The 24,504-nt window shown below is 41.2% G+C and overlaps 1 protein-coding gene across 1 annotated transcript; it reads right to left on the bottom strand.

The window, feature by feature from the left end:
* Positions 1–4,156: 4,156 nt before the first annotated feature.
* On the bottom strand, positions 4,157–24,441 carry gba2 (glucosidase, beta (bile acid) 2). The gene is made up of 18 exons (XM_038730669.1): positions 24,114–24,441; positions 23,089–23,840; positions 19,292–19,383; positions 18,440–18,555; positions 17,440–17,658; positions 15,897–16,136; positions 15,573–15,675; positions 15,155–15,308; positions 13,022–13,147; positions 12,705–12,889; positions 11,933–12,037; positions 11,736–11,843; positions 11,428–11,579; positions 11,179–11,285; positions 8,474–8,616; positions 8,173–8,288; positions 5,751–5,942; positions 4,157–5,159 (listed from the first exon to the last, which is right to left on the bottom strand). The coding sequence occupies exons 2-18, from the start codon at positions 23,280–23,282 to the stop codon at positions 4,905–4,907; spliced, it is 2,607 nt and encodes an 868-aa protein (XP_038586597.1). The 5' UTR covers positions 23,283–23,840; positions 24,114–24,441; the 3' UTR covers positions 4,157–4,904.
* Positions 24,442–24,504: the final 63 nt, after the last annotated feature.

Below are 24,504 nucleotides of genomic sequence, written 5' to 3'. Positions count from 1 at the left end.
TATGCAGGAAAAACCCTGATCTTGTCCAGGACACTGGTCATAATCTGACCGACCTCATTGCTGATGGAGGTCACCCAGAGAGCTGTCCCCCTGCTGTGGCAGGCCAGCCTCTGAACTGCCATCTAGAACATCTGGGATTTAATGACAGTGATGTTTAAAATTATGCTTTACAGATCATTTGTAGAAGTTAGTGTATGTAGATTTATTTCACAGCACACATTTATAAGAACTGCGTATGCAATGTTATGACATGACAAAACTGATACGTGTAGTTGTGAGTCTACAGTGTTTCCCACAGAGTGACAGCGTAACTATGGCATTGAGTACCAGCTATGTACAGCCTGCTAACCTCGAAAACCCTGCAGTATTCTAATATTAATATAGCTATAATTAATAGTCTCCGACATTGCAGGCACCTTTCACCGTTTCGCCATTTTGAGACAAAAATGGGTCACCTACGTGATTTGTGCAGATCCGATGATGAAGTGGATCTACCGAGTCCACTCTAGCATGATCTTTGCAAATTTACAGCCGCATATGCCTAACCAATCGTCATTCCTAATCGGTAAACCTGACAGACAATCAGAGGCAGAGTAGGGCAGGTCTTGTACCCACCACTTTTTGAAAGCATTTGTTAAAAATGTTCTGAATAGCTTGCAACCAGAAATGTTAAATAACAAATGAAAATGTTTTGAGAAAAGTTAATTTGCACTTATTTATTAATTTAACTTAAGCTAAAAAAAATAAAGCTACTAATTATAAAATGGCCCCAAAACATGAAGCACCAGTGAGTAACTTTAACAACTTCTTGATACAGTTTGTTTTTGGTTTTCTGTTCTTTTAGATTTTTAGATTTGAATTGTCACCTGCCATCTGAATTTTCTGTTTCTCTTTTACATAAATAAAAACATTTCCACCATAAATTAATGCAGGAAAAGAAATTGGTGCGGAGAGGTTTGCCAGAATGTAGGAAATCAAATGTTTAATGCTCAAAATTTTCGGGGGGAGGACCACCTGAACCCCCCAACTTTTATATTTTAGCATTAATTGTTTTCTATAAAGTAGGGTTAAAATATCTTCTAGTCTTGTTCTCGTGACACCAATATCGTGTATCATCTCCTCTCGTGAGCTAAGTCTATCGTGACGCCCCTAATCTGAGTCCTTATTTCAGATACGATTTTAAATAGGCCTGGTTAAAAAAAAAAAGAAAATCAATATGTGGCGGCAAGGCTCAACATTAAACTTTTTTGCAACTGGCCCCACCCCACGAAAACTATTTTTACTGTCCCTCCTGTGTTTAATCGTGTTTAATCGTTTATGAAATACATCCTGCATATAAAATAAACTAAACCAAAATGTAAAAACAGTAAACACAGTTAAAATCATAAAAAAATAAAAAGGTTAACAAAACTATTTACTTTTAAAACAAAACATACTAACAGACTCAAACATGACGCGCTCTCCTGCTGACAGCCATTTATGAAAAATGTACACAGAGCAGCGGACACGAGTCGCCTCTATCCTGATGAACAGGTTGCCGTCAATCACAAGGTAGTCCCATCAAAAAGCATACGCTGCATTATCGTTTATTTTCCCCTAAATAGGACCATAATATACTAAACGGACATCATGCTGTGTTGAAGAAGACCTGAAACTAGCGACTGAGACTATAAAGTCATTTAAAAGTGTTTACTGAGGTAATAAATCAGCTGAGAAGTAGCAACATTTTACCATTATTTCTAATGGAACTCGCCCTCTGCTGGCCGTTAGAGAGAATGCAGCTTAAAGTTCCGTCTGCATAGTTTCACTTTCGACCCAGAGGTTGCCGCATGATTGAGATTAGAGAAATAATATTTGAAAACCTCTCGTCACGTAACTCTTGATTGGACATTGGTGCGCGCCAAGAGCTGCAAAACAACTGCAGGATGTTGAGTTTCATTGAGTTTTTTTAAAATACTAAAGTTGCTAGTTCAACTGTCCCGACGTTACGTTTTACTGGCCCAGAGCCATCGGGCCACCGTTATTGTTGAGCCCTGTGTGGCTGTCAGCGTTGATATTGCGGCAGGCTGCCACAAATAAATCAATGTTTGGGAAACACTGGTATATATTAGTACATGGAAGTCTGTTACACTGTCTTGTTTTTTGGTTGAGTTCATCTTTAAGATGGACCAAAACGTGGAAGTGATGCTGGCCTTTAGATGGTCCATGCGGGAAAGGATGTCCCTGTTGTAGACAGACAGCTGCCAGCGACTGGTGGGGATGTTGATGGGCTCTGGGGGCTCCTGGCAGACCACTGGGAAGAGGCTGGGCCGATCCACAAAGTCTGCACGCTCCCCAAGATAGTGTGCCAACCAGTTCCTCCCCATGATTCTCCCTGATCTACTTTACCAGTCATGCTGGACTGTTGCCTTAAGCAGCTGAATGACACGGATGTCACAAGCATACTTGAAATGCACGTTTCATTTATTGGTTTTAGGGATGAAGTGGTTACCAGCTTAATGATAAACCATAGTAAGATTTCCGACGGTTAGTATTACAACATGCTTGATTACAGCGCTTTGAAAAACTCACGGCAAATACTTTCCAGCATCAAACAAAGTTAGCAACAGTCTCCCACAAGCATGCGTTTGTTTGGGTAAACGACAACAGCGCTGCAGAGATATTTCAGCCTGTCTGAAGTCTGGTGATATTTTGGTTTTTATAAGAGTGCTGAGGGAAAATTGCCTTTAAGGAAATGCAGGGTAACTTTTAGCTTTGGTTTGTCTGTCTAACTTGCTTATAGCTAGTAAACTGAAGTAAAAACACAACATGTTCTGCTGCTTTAACCTTCATGTGTCTGCAGATCATTTCATGCATTGCACATGTTTACATAAGGTATTTGCTGTTAATATTTTAATGTTTATGCAAACAAAAAGTTAATTTTATTTATGGTTTTCAATGTAAAACTTTGTAAAATTATTTCTGTGTATCAGTACATTTTGATATTTAAAAAACAAAACTGTGATAACACTGATAACAAATAAATACATTCAGGGTGTATAGACTACGTTTAGACTGATTTAACTAATACACTTAAGCATTCCACTGTTTTGTCGCTGTGATTGAAAAAGCATTTTGTACGATTTTTGTCGAACAGTGTTTTATTTAACAGTCTCCCCTTGTTGATGATCTTGTTTGCCTTATTTCCTTATGTGCTGTAAGGATAAATTGTTAAAGGGGTGGGGTAGCTAAACCTTGCAGTATCTTATAAAGTAAACAGACATTGGTCATAAATGAATGTTCAAAGCTCAATATGTTACGTGTCTTGTACAGTGCTTTAAGAACTTGTTTAAACCTATTAACAAAGTGGTTGTATTATTGTACAGGCCTGTGACCAGGAGGTGGCACAATAAGACAGATGTGATTATATCGTAGAGTGCATGTACATCATAGCTTCACCTATATTATAATATGAATCAATTTGAAATTGATTAAACTATGTATGACTTTCCCTGAGATATACTTTGTAATGGTATGGTTAAAAAAAATAAAAAATAATTGTCAGATGCAGACAACAGGACAGAGGCTTCAGGTCTAATGAATCCCTTTATTCCTTGGCAGTTGAATTCAGTTATTTTTTATTGAGCACCAATTCACAACAGTTATCTCATTGCACTTTTCATAAGAGCAAATCTAGACTGTACGTTAAAATAATATTTACAGAGACCCAGCATTGGTCATTATCTAGGTACAACTAAGTAGCTAGATAACCTATTAATATTTACTATTCAACTATGACAGAAGGATATACCGCTACTGATGATGTGTCCCATTCATTTGGCCAAACTGCTGTCACAGTGTTACTTTTGCTCCTGGTTTCTCTGACCCTTGCTCCTGATGTTGCCTGGATACTTAAGCACAAAACCCAGCCTCCCTGGGGGGGCTTGAACCACCAACCTTTCAGTTAACAGCCAGACTCGTTAACCTTTTTGACCTGTCTTTTATCTGATAAGTGTAACTTTAACTTCAATGACCTCTTATGTCCTCGTAGACTGTAAAAGCCTTAATTGAATTTCATTACAACAGTAAAACATTAATGTCTTTGTCTCTGAGTAGGTCAGACATCACTTGTTTGTACTTAATTACTGATATTTAATTAACAACACAACAAACCAGCTTTTTTATCTTAATCATTTATTCAGCAAGATTGTCATGTGTATTGGATTTTAAAACACGGTTGCCACTACATTAATGTACTGTAGATCTGGCCAACATGCAACAAGGCACCAAATGCTATTTTAAAAAAAGAAAACCTATATATACTGTATGTAATTTTTTAAGACTTAATTTCCGACACTACTGATCGCATATTACATAGTTAATACAGAATTCAAATTTATTAAGCGGAAAAAGAAAATCTTTAATGTTTTTTTTATATTTCTGATAAAGAAATTGTTCAAATCTCAACTGTTGCAGACAATACATACATCACACAGTCCTCAAATAGCATATAAACTTTTTCCAAATATGCAAACATTATTTTTGACGACTGTAAAATGTAGTGCTCGCATGTGTCTGTATGTGTGTGCAAATAGACAATATGTTGCTGAAACAAAAGGTCAGTTTTTGATATGATCTTGACATTGCCTGGCTACCAACCCAACACTGCACAACTTCTAAGAATCAGGAACCATTTCCAGTCTCTTGAAGAACCTCTTGCCCAACAATACCATGATCTACAGTGGCTACTGACTTTGTCAACCATAAATAATTAACGGCAGAACAAACGGTAGGTAATCAAATTCAAGGACTGTGACCGATCAAATGGAGCCCTACATATGAGGGTGGTGGCTGCAGGAGAGTTTGAAGGTCATCTTTGGAGGAACCCACTGTACCTAAATCACACCCGTCTGATGGCTCAAGTCCTAGCTCTGATTTTCTCTCAGATCATGTCCTTGTTCTCCATCTGTGGTTCCAGTTTGTGCCGATGTGATCTGATCCTTCTGTGAAGTGTTCAGGGCTAGCTGCATGGCCCAGACGCTCAGCGGCCTCATGTACGCCAGAGAGCGGTAGATTCCCTTCTCACAGTAGGCTTCAGGAGTCTGGAAGGCCATGCCCAGCCTCTCCCACACAGTCCGGTAGCAACCCTCTGCCGTGCGCATACCCTCCTCCTGCATACCCTGAAAGAAACCGACAGCCACAGAGGCGTGAGGCTGTATTTTACTTAATGTCACAATCAATGCAATCAGCCAATTTATTGCAGAGTTAGGTGAGAAGATTTGATATCACAGTCATATCTGTCCCTATAATATGAAACTGGAGTCCGGAGTCATTTACAAGACCCCAGGAAATATTTCCCAAAATGTATAACTATTCCTTTAACAGATTGTTAACAATGCAAAACTTAGGATTAAAATATTACAAGACTCTTAACCATGCAATAACGGCAACGTTAGAATTGTTTTAGCATCTTAAAAAGAGTGGGTTCAACTTTTCTGATGTCTTGGCACTTGTTAATAATTGATACCTACTCAAACTTTACAATTCAGTAACCTATCGTATATCGCAGTCAGTACACTTTCAAGTCACTCCTCAGCTGCATATGTGACAGAAAACAAAATCAACTTAAGAGGATAAAAAATGACCAGATGTAGTGAGAAAGACAGAAGAGCTCAACAACACTGCACTGACGACAACATTTTAACAAAATGAGAGTATGATATGCCACAAATATTATACCTAAATATACTAACATACACACGCACACATACCTCATGAATCATAGTGGCTGCCAGTCCATACACTACTCCAATCCAGACCTCATCTGACTGGACACTGGACCGGTCAGGCACTCCTTCAGGGCGCATGCCATTAACTGCCCCCATCTGGCCCCCAGCGAAGCTCATTACATTCAAGTCAAAGACAGATTTTAGTGCGCTCTGGATTTTATCTTTTGGAAAAGCCTGGAGGGAGAGAGGAAGTGATGTTCAAAGCTTTGATACATGTCCTAATCTGAAAACATCTTTAATGTTTTCAGCTCGTCAGAGAAAGGAACAGTTGTTAGGTCATGAAGAAAAAACTATGTACTGTGCACAATTTAACTCTTGGTGGCACTGTTCAATATTAACCTTCAATTTGGCAAGTGCTCAGTACATTTCTGCCAATTATAGCTGGGCAGATATACTGGCTAATATTAGCTTATTGCATATAAAGTATTGTTGTACATGTCAAGAGAGACAAGAAATTGCAGTACAGAAATCCAAACCACGTTTAAGGGTACTTAAGAAACACGGCTGAGAGCATCATAAGTTGATTTTTACTTTATAAAATTTCCAAATCAGCAAGTATCTTGGTCACAGTACTTAATATAAACAATCTTGTAATTGTGTTTTTGTTTTAAAAATCTGGTAACGAGATATAGCCAATACATAGTAATTTATTTTAAACTCTCCATATATTAATATCAGTATCTGTTATACTTCACATCCATTGTAGGCCAGCTGGTACTTTTTCTAATTGCTTGTCATTTTGTACTGCTCTGTCAGGGGAAAAAAACTCCTCTACAAAAAAAACTCAACCTCAGTGTTTATTGCTTAATATGGGTGAAAGATTGGGGGGGCTCATGCATGTACACTGCTCGAAAAAATAAAAAGGGAACACTTAAACAACACAATGTAACTCCAAGTCAATCACACTCCTGTCAAATCAAACTGTCCACATAGGAAGCAACACTAATTGACAATCAATTTCACATGCTGTTGTGCAAATGGAATAGACAACAGGTGGAAATTATAGGCAATTAGCAAGACACCCCCAGTAAAGGAGTGGTTCTGCAGGTGGTGACCACAGACCACTTCTCAGTTCCTATGCTTCCTGGCTGATGTTTTGGTCACTTTTGAATGCTGGCGGTGCTTTCACTCTACTGGCAGCATGAGACGGAGTCTACAGCCCACACAAGTGGCTCAGGTAGTGCAGCTCATCCAGGATGGCACATCAATGCGAGCTGTGGCAAGAAGGTTTGCAGTGTCTGTCAGCGTAGTGTCCAGAGCATGGAGGCGCTGCTAGGAGACAGGCCAGTACATCAGGAGACGTGGAGGAGGCCGTAGGAGGGCAACAACCCAGCAGCAGGACCGCTACCTCTGCCTTTGTGCAAGGAGCAGTAGGAGGAGCACTGCCAGAGCCCTGCAAAATGACCTCCAACAGGCCACAAATGTGCATGTGTCTTCTCAAACGGTCAGAAACAGACTCCATGAGGGTGGTATGACGTCCCGACGTTCACAGGTGGGGGTTGTGCTTACAACACCGTGCAGGACGTTTGGCATTTACCAGAGAACACCAAGATTGGCAAATTCGCCACTGGCGCCCTGTGCTCTTCACAGATGAAAGCAGATTCACACTGAGCACATGTGACAGACGTGACAGAGTCTGGAGACACCGTGGAGAACGTTCTGCTGCCTGCAACATCCTCCAGCATGACCAGTTTGGCGGTGGGTCAGTAATGGTGTGGGGTGGCATTTCTTTGGGGGGCCGCACAGCCCTCCATGTGCTCGCCAGAGGTAGCCTGACTGCCATTAGGTACCGAGATGAGATCCTCAGACCCCTTGTGAGACCATATGCTGGTGTGGTTGGCCCTGGGTTCCTCCTAATGCAAGACAATACTACTACTGGCTGGAGTGTGTCAGCAGTTCCTGCAAGAGGAAGCCATTGATGCTATGGACTGGCCCGCCCGTTCCCCAGACCTGAATCCAATTGAGCACATCTGGGACATCATGTCTCGCTCCATCCACCAACGCCACGTTGCACCACAGACTGTCCAGGAGTTGGCGGATGCCTTAGTCAAGGTCTGGGAGGAGATTTCTCAGGAGACCATCCGCCACCTCATCAGGAGCATGCCCAGGCGTTGTAGGGAGATCATACAGGCACGTGGAGGCCACACACTAGTTTTAAGGACATTACATCAAAGTTGGATCGGCCTGTAGTGTGGTTTTCCACTTTGATTTTGAGTGTGACACCAAATCCAGACCTCCATGGGTTGATAAATTTGATTTCCATTGATAATTTGTGTGATTTTGTTGTCAGCACATTCAAATATGTAAAGAAAGGAGTATTATTAATGAATAATTCATTAATTCAGATCTAGGATGCGTTATTTTAGTGTTCCCTTTATTTTTTTTGAGCAGTGTATTAACTTGCCTGGTAGTCTCCCTCTCCCAGCCCGGACGCTTTCAGGAACCAGTGGCCAGCACACTGGTCAGACATTACACTATTAGAAAGGTCTCTCCCGCTGCTGTCATAGTTGTAGTACTTGCCTAAACATAAAAGGAAATAAAGGTAAGGCATTTCAAGTCTCAATCAATTTAGTTTTGGAAATAACTTTGTTTAAACTGAACAGTGGCAGCATTTTTACGGATTTCCTTTTATCAACTGCTGCAACTAAATCCAAATGAGTGAACCCTTTCCAAACTGAACACAAGAGACAGGTGTTTAAACTTACCGTTCCACAGCAGTTTGTCAAAAGCAGCACAGCCCCTGTCCAGGATGTCTCTGTAACGTTTGTATGTGTCCTCGTTGTCCACCAGCCTGGCCATCTTACACATCACACATAGGGACGCCAACCACAGCCCACCACAGTACGCACTGTAACATACAAAGAAACAAAATGACACCAGAAAAATAGGTTTACTAACTAACTGTTCCTTCTCTCACAGATGCAAATGCAGGTCACCACCAATACAACCCTCCCTGCTTTAATTCAGATTTTATTGAATCATAAGATTCAAGAAGCAAAGATTAACATGAATTTGAAGTTAATTTCCCAGTTTTGAAAAGTTTTGTACCAAGTCTGTTGCATTACTGTAAACATGAACCCAAAGCCTTTAATCTTTGCTACAGCCTCTGACGTCAACCTCGGCTATGATTTAGAGAAGCGCCGTAGCTATAGACTCAATAAACTCAATTGTCCTTCGCCCTGCCATACAGACTTGAAGTAATAAATGCAATTATCTGTTGTGGTGGCAGCCCAGCTGATGGTGAGTGTCCTGTTTTTTCCTCCTTTTTTCGCATTCTGTTTTCCCCTGAGTTGCCTCTCTCTCGGTCTCTCCTCCCCTCTCCCTCTGTGTGTGCTCTCCCTCTCTCCGCTCCGGAGCCCGGCTGACAATCCACACCTGCGTCTCATCAACCTCCACCTTTGCCAGCCACACCTACCAGCAATCAGCCTCATCTCTACCAGTATTTCAACCCCTGCTTAATCGTCGTCGCTCCAGACTTGGTGCTACCACTATATTCAAGCTCTTGTCTTCCTTGATATCTCGCTTCAACTGCTTCCCTGAACTAACCCTGTCGGTCTGGTTTTTCTGTTTTCCCCACCAGGTCCACTCACCTCCGTCTACCAGTCAGTCAGCTGGGCTCGCCTACCTGCGTTCTCCCCTCGCCTCACCTCCACAGCGCTCCCCTGGCTCCCCCTCGCTCCTCGCCTGTCCACCAGCCACCACATACCTTCCCACCTCGGCCTCCTGTTCCCCTGAGCCCTCTCGCATGAACCTCTCCCACCCCGGCAGCTCCTTGGTCCTCCGTGCCCACGTCTGCCGGTGTCCAACTCCCTCCCCCCCTTTCCTCCAGCCCCTCGACTCCCCTTTTTCCCTTAATAAATCTCTTTAAAACCAGAAGCGTTCCATTTGGGTCCCTTCTGTCCGCAACCACAACATTATCACTGTTTATTTCTTTCTCTTTCTTTTAGGAGTGCTCACTAGAGTTGTTAAATTTTTTTGAAAGCCAAGAATTAATTGCTTCAAGGTTCCCAATTTGTTGAAAGGATTTCCATCAATCTGTCATCAACCACGTATCCTGTGTACAGGGTTGCGGGGGGCAGGAACCAATTCCAGCGTACATCGAAAGGCGGGGTACACCCTGGACACGTCACCAGTCCATCGCAGGGCCACACATAGACAAACAACCACTCACACTCACATCCACACCTATTTTGGAGACACCAATTAACCTAGTCTGCATGTCTTTGGACAGTGGGAGGAAGCCAGAGCACCCAGAGAAAAACCCACACGGACAGAACACAATATATAAATATGTCTGTGGAAAATATTCTCGCATATTTTTTTAACCGCTGTTGTTTAACAAGTGATTTAATTCATTTGAATCACAAACAAATCAGCACTTTGGGGAAAAGGGAATGAAAAAAGATTACTTAATTGAAATTTACTTAATTGTTTTGAATGTTTTACCTCAGATTTGTTAAGTGATCCCAATGTTTCCCACAGAATGACAGTGTAACAGTGGCACCAGCTATAAACAACGTGCTAACCTCGACAACCCAGCTGTATTCTAACGTTAACTTAGCTGTTCTTATTAGCTTAAAAAAAAGTTATAATATAGTTAAAACTTTTTTTAAGCTGGGTGCCAACAGCGTTGTGTTGGACAGTTTTATGCAGCGGTGTTCGTGAGAGAGGGACAAGTGAGAGGATGTGCTGCGCGAATGCGCTACGGCACTCTGCAATCAAATACGATTTTAAATAGACCTAGTTTAAAAAACAAATTTTAAAATCAATGTCGCGATCAACGTTGATATTGTGGCGTGCCGCCACAAATAAATGAACATATGGGAAACACTGGATCCACTGTTTGGCATTAAGTGTTTGTTCTGACCATAAAAATAGTTTAAAACCACAACTAACCATCTGGTTTCTTCAACTTTCACTCAGGAGCAAAAATCTGCCTTAGAATGATTTGACATTTATCATAAGAATAATCGATATTGAATGATGTGAAATTTTTTATCGTGATAGAATTTTCGGCTGTATTGCCCAGCACCTGTATTTTCCACTTCAACCACTGATTATAAATGGTGGCAGAAAATGTTACTATAATGCAGGAAATGAACTGTTTAATGCTCAAAATCTTCTGGGGGAGGCCCCTTCGGCCCCCAACCATATATTTACACATTGAATGTTTTATCAAACCAGTGTACAATTATCTTCTTGTGAACCCAGAATTGTGTTTCCTCGTGTGAACTAAGTGTATGTCACACCCCTAATCTGAGTCCCTATGTCCTCGTCAACTTTTCAACACAAAATTACGCTCTTGCCCCCTACCCTCCATCTTTGTCGTTTCAGGCACAGAAAAATTACTTGTTTTAGGCCCTGGACTCAGTGTTTATTCCTGGACTGTCATGTTTTGTCATCCTCTCACCTTGGTCCAGTCACCGTCCAACCGTCATAGGTCTGGTCAGCATATCCAGAGTTCTCTATCAGTCCATCTCCATCCAGGTCGAACTTCATCTCTGACTCCACCACCGCCTAGCAGACCAAACAGAGCAAGACAGCTGAGTGGAACAACAGTCTGAGCATGTGACAAATGAAGTTTGTGAAGACATGACTCATGTCTGAATTGATCAACTCTCAAATGCAGTAGAGTTAAGACGACATTGGTCAGTTATACCTGGCAGATGGGCCACATGTCCCGCAGGTACTGATTGTCCTGGGTGAGATGAAAGTCTCTGTAGACCTGCAGGACAAACTTCAGGTTCAGGTCCTTCCAGTCTGCAGTGTCATGGATGAGGTAAGCATTCACCCTCTGCCATGGCTCGTCATCTAGAGACAGAGTCATCATGTTGTACTGAGAGACTATTTAAAATGAGTGGTTTCATGCAAGTTTTCATTCAGCACAGAAATGACCTCTAACATATGGCTACCTAAAAGGTAGTAATTTCACCCCCTCTGTATTTAATGAGATCGTCTTTCTCCTACCTGGGTCTCCTATATCGTGAGGCACCACATTTTTGGCCTTGACAGGAGAATACCGCCCACTCATCAGATGTAGCCTCTCTGTTGGGTCCTGCTGAACTACACTGCCAGCTGAGGAGAGATTAATGCGGTAAAACACGGCTTTGGTAATGCTCTTTATTAAATAAGCATGCTTAGATAATTGATAAGACAGCACTCACCAATATCATATTGCACACTCAAGGCGAGTTTGGGCCACAGCATGATAAGGGCGAAGGAAGCGTAGAAGTGGACATCATAGGTGTTGTACATTCTGTACTCCTGACCTGGGAAAACAATAACAGCTTAGTGATGTGGGTCATGAAACACGTATAGGCAGATCTTTCTGCTTTTTCAGTATGTATTGTCGCAGTCAGAACTATCAGTTCATAATTTCGGCAGTGACTTTTGCTTTGCAAGTTAATACTTGAAGGACCGGAAAAACAAGGGGAAGAAACCCAATTTGCGGATTCTATTGGTATGTAGTATTTTGTTATTGTTACTCTGTGTACACACATTTACTTCACTTTTATATCAGATTATGTCACATTATTTATTAGTTGTAAAACTACAATCAATGTATGCCATTAATAGTTTCTAGACCTTCATTTAGAAAAATCAATTTGTCTTTAAAATGTCAGAAAATAGTGATAAATCCCCGTTATAATTTCCCAGAATTCAGGGTTATGTCTTCAAATCTCTTGCTTTTTTTGACCAACAGTCCAAAACCTGATGATATTCAGTTTGCAATGATATAAAAACAGAGAAAGCAGAAAGTCCTCGCATTAGAGAAGGTGGAAACTGGGAATATTTGGCATTTTGCCGTGAAAAATTAACTGAAACTGAAATCAATTATCAGTCGTTGCCAATTAACTAATTGATTAATAACCAATTATTCAGCTCTAAACTGCCATGTCTAGTCTTGCAGACCAACACCTGCCCCCTTGCATTTACCTTCTAAGTATGCAAAACGGCCATACTCCTTGATGACCGCAGGCTGAGCTGGCAGCCCCCCGTCCTCGCTGCGCACACCACCACTGATATCAGCGTCCTCTGGTAGCTCCGTCCACACCGTCCCTCCATCCGCAACAAAGTACAACTCGTTGAACAGGGCTGACTTGTACCAGGATGGCAGAGAACTGTGATGCACAAGTGAAAGTACAAGCCAAGGTGAAAGGATAATCAATTATATTCATTTCATAGCTGGAAACAGGATGTTTACATTACTGATTTCTCATTTAACCTCCAGACCTTTCAGAGTTGTGAACTACCTGTCCTGTAGAATGGGTCTTTGCCACTCCTCAATGCTCTTCTCCCACTGTCTGTAGTTTGTTAGTGCGTAGTGACTTAGCGAGGGGGACGCATCCCCTTTGGTCCCAAAGTAACGGGTATATCTCCTGGAAACAAAACAGCCACATACTGATGCCGGCAGCACATATAGGTGTCGGTCATATAATTAGAATATCATCAAAAAGTTGATTTATTTCAGTAATTCCATTCAAAAAGTGAAACTTGTATAATGTATACATTCATCCCACACAGACTGATATATTTCAAGTGTTCATTCCTTTTAATTTTGATGATTATAATTGACAACTAATGAAAACCCCAAAATCAGTATCTCAGAAAATTAGAATATTGTGAAAAGGTTCAATATTGAAGACACCTGGTGCCACACTCTAATCAGCTAATTAACTCAGAACACCTGCAAAGGCCTTTAAATAGTCTCTCAGTCTAGTTCTGTAGGCTACACAATCATGGGGAAGACTACTGATTGACAGCTGTCCAAAAGACGACCATTGACACCTTGCACAAGGAGGGCAAGACACAAAACGTCATTGCTAAAGAGGCTGGCTGTTCACAGAGCTCTGTGTCCAAGCACATTAATAGAGAGCCGAAGGGAAGGAAAAGATGTGGTAGAAAAAAGTGTACAAGCAATAGGGATAACAGCACCCTGGAGAGGATTGTGAAACAAAACCCATTCAAAAATGTGGGGGAGATTCACAAAGAGTGGACTGCAGCTGGAGTCAGTGCTTCAAGAACCAACACGCACAGACGTATGCAAGACATGGGTTTCAGCTGTCGCATTCTTTGTGTCAAGCCACTCTTGAACAAGACACAGCGTCAGAAGCGTCTCGCCTGGGCTAAAGACAAAAAGGACTGGACTGCTGCTGAGTGGTCCAAAGTTATGTTCTCTGATGAAAATAAATTTTGCATTTCCTTTGGAAATCAAGGTCCCAGAGTCTGGAGGAAGAGAGGAGAGGCACAGAATCCACGTTGCTTAAAGTCCAGTGTAAAGTTTCCACAGTCAGTGATGGTTTGGGGTGCCATGACATCTGCTGGTGTTGGTCCAATGTGTTTTCTGAGGTCCAAGGTCAACGCAGCCGTCTACCAGGAAGTTTTAGAGCACTTCATGCGGCTGACCAACTTTATGGAGATGCAGATTTCATTTTCCAACAGGACTTGGCAGCTGCACACAGTGCCAAAGCTCCCAGTACCTGGTTTAAGGACCATGGTATCCCTGTTCTTAATTGGCCAGCAAACTCACCTGACCTTAACCCTTTAGAAAATCTATGGGGTATTATGAAGAGGAAGATGCGATACGCCAGACCCAACAATGCAGAAGAGCTGAAGGCCACTATCAGAGCAACCCGGGCTCTCATAACACCTGAGCTGTGCCACAGACTGATCGACTCCATGCCACGCCGCATTGCTGCAGTAATTCAGGCAAAAGGAGCCCTAACTAAGTATTGAGTGCTGTACATGCTCATACTTTTCATGTTCATACTTTTCAGTTGGCCAACATTTCTAAAAATCCTTTTTTTTGTATTGGTCTTAAGTAATATTCAAATTTTCGGAGATACTGAATTTGGGATTTTCATTAGTTGTCAGTTTTAATCATCACAATTAAATGAATCATCACATTTGAAATATATCAGTCTGTGTGTAATGAATGAATATATTATCCAAGTTTCACTTTTTGAATGGAAATACTGAAATAAATCAACTTTTTGATGATATTCTAATTATATGACCAGCACCTGTAGACACTGCATGTTCATTAACAAGTGCAACAAATAAAAGCAGAAAACCTTGTATTTTGATTAATTTAAAGTCTTGTATCTAAATGTATCGTAAGTCTAATTCTTCACTGCATAACATCACTATTTCAATGAGAGGAGTGTCCGTTTCAGTTGAGCCTGAGACTTTGAAATAAAACACAGCATTGAAAGTATGTCTTGTTTGGTCGTCACTATTATTTATTTTTGCAATAAGGTAGGCCTGCTGTGTTTTGGTCACTATAAATTATACATGGCAGACACTTAACAAGACAACACTAGTCTGTTCTTTATATTTGTGCAAAGTAACATGCTGTATGTGCGTTTCCTTTGTGTTGGATTTACCTGATGTGTTCCCTCTCCCTAGAGCCGAAGGTGATTTTTGGCATGTCCCAGGCTAGGCAGAACTCCAGGCTGTTATGACTTTGAGCCAGCACTGAGCAGCCCACAGCCAACGCTGCCGCCACCTTCTCTCCCTTAGCCGTCAGTGGGCTGGATCCTGCAGAGGTAAGTCAGAGAGGGAGGAGAGGACACCAAGGGATGTGAGCACAGGTACAACTTACTTTAAAAGCACCGAGTGGTTTGGTGGTCTGCTTACAATGTTTAATGCTCATCATGTGACATATTGATATTGTTAGTGTTTTACCGTGCAACATTTTCTTTTATTCCACTTTATTCATTATGTTACTGCTTCATGTTAAGTAAACCACGACTTTAGACATCTGTTCCATTACGAATCTGTCTCATCCGTCCGCACGCTGACCTGTAGGAGAATCCAGTCGTCCGTCATTGAGGAGGTCACTCCACAGTCCGCTGCAGGTTCCCTTTGGGCTGAATGCTGTCTGGTGGCTCACCTCCCTGTCAGGCTGTTAAAATGTGCACACAAACACACGCTCAGTAAATCTAAGACCTAATGCTCATTAACACCACAGATTTCAAAACCAGCTGATTATTATAAATCCACTTCTTGATAACAGAGACTATTGTTACAAATCCTGTTTATTCCCTGGGAACTGCTTGTGCAGCTTCCTACAACCTACTGCAAAAAACCTTGAAGCTGCTAAAATCATAAGCGTGTCAATCAAACCTTTTCTCGGGCTGCGATGCACAGAGTGTAAGGGTTCACTGTAGCACAGTGATGTAGCAAGACCCCAGACACCGCCTCCCCCTCCTTCTCCAGGTGGAATGGTTCATTCCAGTGTCCCCCGCTCTTGTCGTCCTTGTGTCCCGACCCGTTGACCATGGTGAACATGATGGAGACGTCCAGAGCGTAGTCATTCTTGTTCTCTATGTCCCACACAAATACTGCCACTGGGAGACTAGAGTCCTTAGAGGAAGGAGACAAGTGGTGGAAGACGTTTTGTAGAACCACCATGTCAACATACAACATCTAAAATGTGTCTTTAACACAACTGAGTGTTTCTCACGTATATTTTTCAGTGTTGCAGCGATCAGGTGCCATATCACCAAAACTTTTTGTGATGTTTTGGGCACCAAGCAACCAAATGACTAACTTAGCTTCTACTCGCAACTGCAAAAAAAAATAAAAGTATTCAAGGAGCTTGTTAGAATAAAATAAAATTATATTTTTTGTTGTTTTGTTTTTTTAAATATCCACATGTGGAATTGTCAGCATGAGAAAGGATTAATAGTCATCCAAAAAAAGGAGAAAAGACTGTTTTTAGAGTGATCCTTGAGTCTGGACACTGAGCATTAGTTTTAACCTTCTTATTAGGTTTTCTTTGTGTGGATTCTTTTTTTTCTTAATTGAGGGATTATCAGTGTACTGTAATTAGGATACATCTTATTAATCTGATTGCTTGGCTAACAATTAGCTGTTATATACAGCAGGTTCAACATTAATCATGGTCCAGGGGTTCCCCCGTTTATTTTAAAAAAGCGTGCATGCTTTTCAGCAACTTCATTTTTATTTTTTGGGTTCAAATGAAATTGATTTGTTAAGGGCAAGCCATGACATGTCATAATTATATGTCTCAACTATAGCCCAACTGATACTGGATTTTTTTAGGCAGATACCGATATCATTATTTAGGATCTTTAAATAAGTCTGATAACAATATTTTGGCCAATCGTCATTTTAAACATAAATAACAATCTTGATACGGATGCCTTGGATTTGAATGTTTAAAGCTTTGTCACCAAGATACAGAGCTGGGTGATAAAACAATAATGATAATTATTGTCATATAATTTTCCTCAATAGCAACATAACAAATGTGATCCACTGTTTGGCATTAAGTGTTTGTTCTGACCATAAACAATTAACCATCTGGTTTCTTCAGTTTTTACTCAGGAGCAAAAATCTGCCTTTAAACTTGAAAGAAATAATATAAAGGTAAGGTAAAGATAATTATCAATATCGGATGTTATAAAAAATTTTGGCCATATCACCCAGCCCTACAAAGATACATATTAAGGATATTTAGTAGTAGTTTAAAAATTAACCTATCAGTGGCAAATTAGACGACATTTAAACTGATACAGATGCGTTTTATTTTCTCAAATCCTGAAATTTTAAAGAATATTCAAAGCCTGTTGAAACTGCAAAGGTCTGACAAAAGTATTGGACCTCTCTTGGACTTTATGACATCCAGGGAAGCCTAACTTACCTGGTAGTCGTGGGGGATGACTGGGGAAATCTGTCTGCAGGTTAAGGTGACATTCTGTCCCGGCAGGTGGTAGACTGTCCAGGCGCGGGGGTACAAGGCATGATAGAAGGCATACTCTCCGCAGTAGCCCCAGTTCCAGCCTTGTAATGTGGGAGGACGCTCTACAGATAGCACCTGCTGGTAAACAGTTTGCCCCCCGCGACGCAAGCACACTGTGAACTAAGAAAAAGAAAAGTAGGTAAAATGACATGTGAACACAGTGATGGTTTTTATCCTTTATGTGCAGGAGATGAGACATGAGATATTAGTCAAGTTAATAAGTGTGTAATTGACTTTTTTTAAAGATTAAACTTCCTTAAAGTTGAATGTGCAAACTGCTTTTGGTTTTGCTTTCATGTGGAGAGCACTACAGTGATGAGAGAAATGGCAAGAGAGCAGTATTTTCCAGGGACAAAGAGAGCATCTGCTGTCACACCCTTTCAGAACACAACATGCACTTCATTATAGTTTAGTCAGGCCATTGTAAATAATCTGGTATCTCCTCCACAATAGATGTGATAGACGTTTTATTGTTTACACTTGCCCAGTTACTCATGCGAATAGGAAAATACCACCATCAAAGAACAAAATATATCCATTCTCCATTAACCGTGTTATAAAGGTTTATTTTTTCTTCAGCAGTTGGCTGGGACTTAATAGGGACAGAGCCTATAAACCAAGATAGTGATAAACTTACAGCTGAAGTTTTTATGACACCTAAAGTAGCCCCACATAAGTGTAGAGATAAGTGAGTATTATCACTAAAGTAAATTGTGGCTTACCAGGGAGTAGGAGAAGGAAAGTTGGACTTTGTTAAAAGACAATTCAAAGAAGTCAGCAATAACACAGGACGTAAAGGGGCCAAAATATATAAAACCAGATAATAATCATTTAACTATGTTGCTCTTTATGATGTAGGATGTTTTCACACAAGTCTCAGTTTATTTCAGATCCAGTATACCTGGTTTGCTGTCATAGTTTTGTAGTGGTACATCCCAGGGTTAAGTTGCCATCTGCAGAATTCCCCCCGCCAACCTCTCGTGATGGTTCCTCCTCCTATACCGCCAAGTGGAGCCCCTGCAAATTAGATTATAGTGTCAACTTGGAGAAACAGTGTGGGGGTGAGCAGATTAATGGATAATATAAAAATATATGAGAGGAACATCTTTGTGTTTGTAATGCGGCATTCAGACCTAACGCAAATTTAATCCACTCAACGAGCAAACGGCGTAGTTGTTAGAGCAAAATCAAGTCCGACTACGGTTGTTTTTGTCCAAAAGCTGGAGCGCTGCTCCCTACTCCTCTCTCCTAAGTTTAGCAGCTCTTCGCCGGACAGCAAATTTTCAATCGCCCGCTTTGCCTGGCCTTCTCCGCACAATGGTCTGAAGCCATTGGTGACGTACGGACAATCTCAACATTGACAGGTTATCACGACTCAGCGTCAAGCGAATGCCTTCGCGTCGCCGGCCCCGCCCCCGACAGGAAATCGCGGTTCTACGCATCTTTGCATTGACTTTGTATGTAAACTCACCGCCCCGAATGCTCGCTTTGCTTTTGGTCTGAAGGCACCATTAGAGCACTGACATTACAAAATTTTACCCATCATGTTACAATATTAATATTAGTAAGGCTTTGAACCCCAAAATGCATATTCAGTTCATTTAAATTGCTTTTAAGGCCTTAACAAAAATTAGGGTCTGGTCCATTATTGATCAGAATTACGCTGGAATATATTTATATAAAATATTTATTTATTTAAATAATATGTCCTTGTTAGACCACTTGTCCCTCTCAAATTCAGACCTGAACTCACCATATATTTGACGCAGGGGTTGGGCACGAAACATGTCAATGAATGGAGCTTTCTTTTCTACCTGGGTCTTCTTGTACCACCATTTTAGATACCTAGAGGAAAACAAAAACAGCATTAAGTACACATTTCTTTACAGTCAGACGTGAAAGGATGCAAGTGTGAAAAGGAAATGAAGGCGGCTGAAAACAAGTGGGGAAATCAACAAATGTTCAGACACAAAGTCAGTTAAAACACAACTAAGCAAGATGTAACGGCAACATGCACCCTAACTACAGTCATGTGTGGGAAAGGCTAATGAAAGGATTAATACATTTTAAAATGACCATCACAAACATAAGCTTTTTCGACTTGCTTGTTGTGGACAATTTATACACAAACACACACACACACACACACACGGAGGGAATTGTGCAACTGCATGAAGTAAGCACGTGTAAGATGAAGTGGCAGCTCTATTTTATCTGAGTGTATGTGTGTGCATGCATGTGTAACTTTGTGCATGTGTAACTTTGTGCAGCCCTTATCACTCCAGGGTTGGAGTGTAAAATATTAATTAGGCTATGTTACAAAAGGTTTCAAACAGCTCACAGTTAATGTAACAGTGATCTGTTTATGCTCTGAACTCTGATCTGAGACATGGTAGATTTTCTGCTAATATGCCGTAGTAAGTAGTAGTAAGTATTAAGCTGCTCGGCTGAGGAGTTGTATTTCAGCAGGCTGCAGTGCTAATAATGCCCCTCGTTACATTTAGCCTGCGTCATATTAACTTTTAGTTGACAAACAGTAGCTTTCTTTTCTAGAGGGCCCAGGCAAAATGCAAAACAGATTAAGGATGCAATAAATGATCTCCTTGTCCCATTTCACAGAATGATCATAATATAGCTGAAATAGCTCAGAAATATGGCATTTGCCATGAAAAAAAAATGTCTTTATGATGTCAGTGGATGTGGTCTTTATTTCAAATGAAGTGGCATTAATATACTGTAACCCTGGTCTAGCAATAGATCCCTATAGTACTATATTAATATAGCTCGTCGACTCTACAGCATCTGCATCATTAAAAGTCAAAACAGGGAGGGACGTTGCTTTGTGCTAAGCATTATGGCCTTGTTTACACACTAAAATAATCAATATTTTCAGACACAAAGGGCATTCCACTTGTTGTGAGGATCCCATGCAACTGCAAAAATGCAGCGCCTCACTGTATTGCAAACAATAACTTCACAGGAAAGCTTAGTCCAGAGACACAACAATTGTCTGCCCATACAGCTCCACTCAGGAGTGTAGTAATGTAGTGACCAATGCAAAACAAATCAGTTGTGATTTATAATGGCAGTTGAGTAGGGTACAGTTGACATGTCAGTGTGTTTGGGGGGTTTGTGGCTCAAACCGTAATTGTAATAGATTTTATTAACTTATTATTCCACAGTTATCTTGTTTGTTTAGGTACAGAATACTGTAAAAGTTTATTTTCTAGCAGTGTGGGCGCATTTTCCAGCACAGTGGTTACTTGTACAGGCAAGCTTTTCACTTGTGGTACATTTTAGTATTATAGTTATTTTGAATCACTATCACGACCGATAATTAACAAATGTTTCCATGGTGATTAAGCCTACTGAGAGACATCCTGGATGAGAAATATGACAGAGCTTTGCTTTGGCCTTAGCTGAGACTGCATGTATGCTTGTTTTACAGCAACATTGCAACAGATTGAAGAAAAGTGAAGCAAGTTTGTGGTTTAAACTGTTTTCCGAGAACTTTCAGATCTCAGCGGAGGACTTTGTCAGGTTATACAGAAATAAGATGCCTCACTGTTGTTTGCTCTCACCTATAAAAGGAACTTACATTTCATATTGATCTTAAACGAGGTATGTTAGTAAAGGTAAAGGCACATTATTACATTGCACTGTAGGTGTCTCATGGGGAAAAAGAATAACTACGCCATTCATCGTCAACAAGAAATACATCAAGTCCAAATCACTGAAGAGCAGACCTGACGATGGGCAGACGGATGATGACTGTCACACCAGACTGACACACAGCAAAGCCACGCTCTCAGGATCAAAACGATCACTGAGAGAAAGTGTTACTGGCTGTGCACCCGACAGTCCACTAAAGCTGCAGAATGTACCGAGACCGGTCGTAAGACCACTTTTTGATGGTCTTGGTATCGTCTTGGACTCGACTGCATTTGTACTTGGTCTTGTCTCGGACATTGAGGACTCAGGATTTTATTTTAAGACCATAACTTTGGGAATATCAATAAATTGCTTTTGCATTGTCTGATTTATTTGTTAACATCCTTACTTTGATTGGATGTAAAATTGCTTCAAATGCAACCAATAACCCTAATTTAAAAAATGTTGTAACCATTAACAGCTGTGTTAAGCTATGGTAAGCATGGAAAAGGAGTGTTTAATAAAGACGCTTACGTTGATTTCAGCTCTTAGTGTTTGTATGTGGGTGTTTTTTATGGGAATGTGGATCTTTCAGATCAATTTGAGAAGCACCTATGATCTCCTTCCACATTTTATTGTGTGTCATGTAATGTGGGGAACTGGTCTTGGTCTTGACACGTTCTTGCCCTCCCCCGGTTTTGGTCTCAACTTGGTCTCAGCCCCCAAAAGTCTTGGTCTTGTCTCGGTAAACTCTGGTCTTGACTTGTTCTCGGTTTGGGCGGTCTTGACTACAACACTACTTTGCATCTTTGCAAGGTTGTTAGAAAAACAAATGCCACCGGTTAAACAGGTGTTGAGAGCTGTGCTGTATACAGCGCTGCGAACGTTTTGCGATCGTTCCCCTGGCTGGATGAATATCACACATGATCCATGAACTACTGCAACTGGGGGCTCTCCACAGCATCACGCAACTTTCTAAATTCTTCCCTCCCACAGGATAAAGAAAGGTCAGGTCGCAAACACAGCCACAGCTGTTGTGTGAAGCTTAATTTTAGCAAAATGGTTACATATGAAATTATTATTATTATTATTATTATAAGACAAACATGCCTGATACTTTCACAGTCAGCCCCAGGCCTACATGCTTGCAGTGGTTAATGATTCAGTAGTAAGAATCAGTCTGCCCCCCTCCCCCGTCCCAGGGGGGAAAAAGTGAGCTCCCCGAAAGCTATGACATAGTTCACACACTGTTTAACGCTTTGTGAACGGTCTAATTTGCTGGTGAGACAATACAAAGGAAACACCAAGAACTATCCATCAACTGCACTTGTGGCAGACCATGCAAAAGGAACTTTCACTCCCTTAATCGACTGTTTAAAGGTGCTCCTCTTGTCTGTACACACAGACACAAAACAAATAAACACAGCGACACCTTTTTTTCTTTAGCCATTGCAGGGTTTCAATTCACACCTGTTCCTCCGTTCTGGCCACTCCAGATACTGTACCTTGGAAGCATGGGTTAAATGGTGTAGACTAGAGGTTGCTATGAACTAATAACTGCAGGCATCAAAAGGAGAAAACCGGAGTGTTCAAAAAGTAAAAGAATAACATTTACTTTTGTTGAATCAATGTTTATTTTTCAATGCCAAATATCTGTTGGTTGAGAATTTCATCGATCACAGAGCAAATATTTGATGTCTGTATAACAAACGAGAAAACTGGGTGTGGACCTTGTCTCTCCTTTATCTGCATATCCTCGTAATGGCTGGAAATTCATTGAAAAGTGATATATAAACATAATCACTGTATGAATCAGCTCTTCACAGTCTACTGCATGTAAACAGGGTGCATCTGTATTGTTTGCACATTAAGAGGAGAGCCAGAGAGTGAACATCTCACCTGATTCCAAGGCCAACGTGCTCCAAGACGTTGGACAGCGAGACATCTTTTGCTTGGAAGGGCTTTCTCTTCTCTTTGAACTCATGTGCCAGACAGATGCGCCAACCCTCCTTGGGCACTCTGTATCCCATGTCCTTGGAGACATACCTACTCATGAGGTCCGCTGAGGATTTCTCACCCCACTCTGCAGTCATTTTAGCAGGATGTCCAGCAATAGGGAGATGACAGTGAGTGTGAGCAGGAAACTGATTACAAATAGGGAGTTGTCACCACCTTTTGTCAACAAAGGTAGTTCTTTGTGGGGGCAAAAACCACAGAGGAGGCAGCTACAGAGTGGATAAGTAACGCAAAGTCAGTATTAAGTAGTCATTCATGTGGGGTAAACCGGTTCTCAACTGGCTAGCTCTGAATTCCTGTAGGACAGGAACTGAGGGGTAAACAATTGTTCCTTCAGGTAGGAGGTGCTTCTACCATTATAAGGTTTTTACTGTCCACAAGAGCAGTTAGCCTCTAAGTTACATCTCAGGAAGTTCATATCCTTTGGGACTGTTTGCAGCAGTGTGGTTCACGATCCCCCTCTCGATTCCTGTTTTTTTAGAGCTAGCAGACTAGCACCCCCTTTGCGCTGAGTCCGGACGTGGCTGCGTTGTCAGCAGCGGTGGCTGGATCAATGGATGGATGGATGACAGCTAACAGTTCAAGAGCAACAACAAGCATTGAGGTTGCCGATCTCAGTCATTTAGAGGGGATACCTGCAATGAGATCAAACAGGATAAAACGAGATCGTTAAAAAGTGGCGACATTTATCTGGCGTATATGTAAGAGGGCCGACATCGAGCAAGCATCTCAGTCACCGGTGGTTAACGTTAGCTGCAAAGCCGCAAACTGATCACATTAGACCACTTTGAACATTCATTGTGTAACTCTAGCTAAAACCACATTCACTGGAAAGACACGGAACAGCGGTTACGTTTACTTGCTAAACTATACACAAGAGGAAATAATAGATACATATTTATTAATACCGGAGTGATAGTGTCATCCTGCTGCTGCTGCTGCTGCTGCTGCTGCTGCTGCTGCTCCAAAGCGACCTCTGCCAACCCCCTGTAGCTGCTGCTAGCCCGGCGCTCAATATGGAAATTTTTAACATTTGTTACTGATTTAAAAAAAGTTATAGCCCTCATCTATGTCTCTCAGGTAACAATGTATGTCAGGCTGCCTAATACCACCTGCTTTTACACAATTAGTAGATATAAAACCAAAGCAAAGCTACAAACCTAGCGACTTTAAGTAAAATAAGAGTAGCTAATTGTTGTTCGAGTTTAATGGCGTCAAATTCAGTAAACTGCCTGAATGTAAATGATGCCTTTAAAGCCTGACTCAGGGATAAAAAGTTGTCAAACTGCTGCTGCGACC

The sequence above is a fragment of the Micropterus salmoides genome, unplaced genomic scaffold (assembly GCF_014851395.1).
Source record: "Micropterus salmoides isolate LMB-PRFRI ecotype aquatic unplaced genomic scaffold, ASM1485139v1 Ms_hic_scaffold_2, whole genome shotgun sequence".
NCBI lineage: Eukaryota > Metazoa > Chordata > Actinopteri > Centrarchiformes > Centrarchidae > Micropterus > Micropterus salmoides.
The sequence above is the reverse complement of the archived record's forward strand: the minus strand, read 5'-3'. Positions and strand labels throughout refer to the sequence as shown.